The sequence below is a fragment of the Kryptolebias marmoratus genome, linkage group LG10, assembly GCF_001649575.2.
Source record: "Kryptolebias marmoratus isolate JLee-2015 linkage group LG10, ASM164957v2, whole genome shotgun sequence".
Lineage (NCBI taxonomy): Eukaryota > Metazoa > Chordata > Actinopteri > Cyprinodontiformes > Rivulidae > Kryptolebias > Kryptolebias marmoratus.
Window position 1 is genome coordinate 22,745,349 of NC_051439.1, and position 2,561 is coordinate 22,747,909.

Here is a 2,561-nt window from a genome sequence, read left to right on the forward strand (position 1 = left end):
CGAAGAACAGAACCGGGTCCTCGCTTCTGTTCTGCAGCCTGAGGTCCAGAACGAAGAACAGAACCGGGTCCTCGCTTCTGTTCTGCAGCCTGAGGTCCAGAACGAAGAACAGAACCGGGTCTTCGCTTCTGTTCTGCAGCCTGAGGTCCAGAACGAAGAACAGAACCGGGTCTTCGCTCCAAACTCAGAAAGTTTTAAATTAAAGACTCTTTATCGGCCCAGAAACAGGAAGTCACACAGACGGTGTGAAGTCATTGAAAAGTAGCGTCCAGCAAAGACACGATGTGATCCGCGTGTCTGGGATGACTCTCAGCTACTACCACCTCCTTCCAGCTCCGTAGCTGTAAAACAGACTCAGCTGGAAACTTTTCTGTTGGCTGAGGTTGAAGATGTTTCACTGAAACCTTTTAGCTTCTAGCTAGCATTTTGCTACTGTTAGCTAGCCTTATGCTGCTTTTAGCATTGAACTAACCTTTTTATACTTGTAGCTTTTAGCTAACCTTTTGCTACTTTTAGTTTTTAATTAGCCTTTTGTTGCTTTCAGTTAACAGTGTGATGCTTTTAGCTTCTATCTAGCCTTTCACTACTTTAATTATTTTTCTACTTTTAGCTTCTTGCTACTTTTAGCCAGTGTTCTGCTTCTTTTAGCTTGTAGTTAGCCATTTTCTATCTTTAGCTTTTAGCCTTTTGTAACTTTTAGTTAACCTTATGCTGCTTTTAGCATTTAACTAACATGTTTATACTTTTAGCTTTAAGCTAGCCTTTTGCTACTTTAGCTTTTTTGATTTTTGAGCTGGTGTTTTGCTACTTTTAGCCAACTGTTGCTTCTTTTAGCTTCTAGTTTGCCATTTTCTTTGTTTACATTTTAACTGGCCTGTTTTTACTTTCAGCTTTTAGCCTTTTGTAACTTTTAGCTAACCTTCTGCTGCTTTTAGCATTTATATAACATTTTTATACATTTAGCTTTCAGCTAGCCTTTTGCTATTTTTCCTTCGTCTCTCGTGAACAGAAACGCTCCCTCCCAGACGTTTGGCACCTGTTCGGCCACTTGGCTCGTCCTGGCTGCTGAGCTCATCAGGCAGGAAGCTGAAGTCCAGCTCCTCGCTCGGTTTGACTCTCGCTCCGGGTTTCCCCGACAGAACCGAGCTCTGCTGCACGGTGGAGATAGGTTCATGCTCCTCTTCCAACGTGAAGCCGGAGTCCTGTCGAGCAGACGGGATGTCGGTCAAACATTTTACCTGGATTTAATTATTATTATTAATTATTTTAGCTGTTCATCTTTTCAACAAACTTCTTCAGTTTGATTTCAGGACAAACAGACAAACTTTAAAATCTGAAGACTTTCGTCTGAAACTGGTCAAAAACAATTAATAAAGTCAGAAATTACTGAAGGACAGGTTCATGTCTGGAACTTAGATTTTTAATAGCATAATAAAAGAGAAAGTTATTTATTTTTTCTCATTTGAAGGAAACCAGTGAAGCCAACTTTCTTCATCTTGTGATGATCTAAGCTGACGTTTTGGTCTAATTTAAAACTGTAAACTCTTTAAAATTAAACCATTTAACCTCTAAACCACCGGTTGTTTTATTCAACCAGCTGCTTTCATGAAACAGCAACAATCAGATAAGCTGCCATTAAACGTGTTTTTAATGAAGTTACCGTGGAAACTGATTACCCAAACGTGCCTCAACAAATATTAAAAACTTTTTGCTCTTAACTCACGTCCACTCCTCTAACCGGAGCTTCAAACTCTGAACCTCCTCAGGGAAGTTCTCTCTGTTTAAACTCACATTTGCAATTGAGTCATCGAAGTATCGCTCCAACGCCAACTCATCCATGAGTTCCCAACCATCGGCCTCGGTGTCAGACGTCAGGATCTGCTCCTGCAGCCGCAGAGCCGCAGAGCCGCACAGCTGCAGCCAATCAGACACTCAGAGCTGCCGTCTGCAGGAAGCTGCAGAAATACTGATCAGGTCTGCATTTTGTTCCCGTCTGAGGCACAAAGACTGAAAGACGGGAATAAAATGTTGCTGAAGTCTTGATATTAGTTCCACTTGTAGGTCAGGGAGTGAGAGGCTTTAAAAGAAGCTTCATATTCAGTCCAGTGTGTCCACTGTCCCTCCTCTTGGACAAACCGTCTCAGTGTCTCTAACCTTGTCTCCAGAGGCACCATCTCCAAACCGGACTCATTAATAAATGGATCCAGAAGGTTCGATCACAGGTCCTCTGCTGTCAATCCAGAAAAATTAGTCATTTAACGGATGAGAAGGAATAAATCAGAGTAACTACAGTCATCTATAGGAGTCGACAGGAGCTTATAGGAGCCGATAGGAGCTTATAGGAGCCGATAGGAGCCGAAAGGAGCTTATAGGAGCCGATAGGAACCGATAGGAGCCGATAGGAGCTTATAGGAGCTGATAGGAGCCGAAAGGAACCGATAGGAGCTTATAGGAGCCGATAGGAGCCGATAGGAGCTTATAGGAGCCGATAGGAACCGATAGGAGCCGAAATGAGCCGATAGGAGCTAATGGGAGCCGATAGGAGCCGATAGGAGCTTATA

The 2,561-nt window shown here is 42.9% G+C and overlaps 1 protein-coding gene across 2 annotated transcripts in view; it reads right to left on the bottom strand.

Moving 5' to 3' along the window:
• Positions 1 to 2,053, bottom strand: part of tbpl2 (TATA box binding protein like 2) — a 6,446-nt gene extending 4,393 nt beyond the window's left edge. Inside the window, exons 1-2 of one of the 2 annotated variants that reach the window (XM_025003191.2) lie at positions 1,792 to 2,053; positions 1,037 to 1,202 (exon numbers count right to left, since the gene is read on the bottom strand). In XM_025003191.2, the coding sequence (XP_024858959.1) occupies positions 1,037 to 1,202; positions 1,792 to 1,839 (214 nt within the window). In that variant the 5' untranslated portion in view covers positions 1,840 to 2,053. The remainder of the gene's footprint in view (positions 1 to 1,036; positions 1,203 to 1,791) is intronic. The other variant, XM_017403847.3, reaches the window with a different exon arrangement.
• Positions 2,054 to 2,561: the final 508 nt, after the last annotated feature.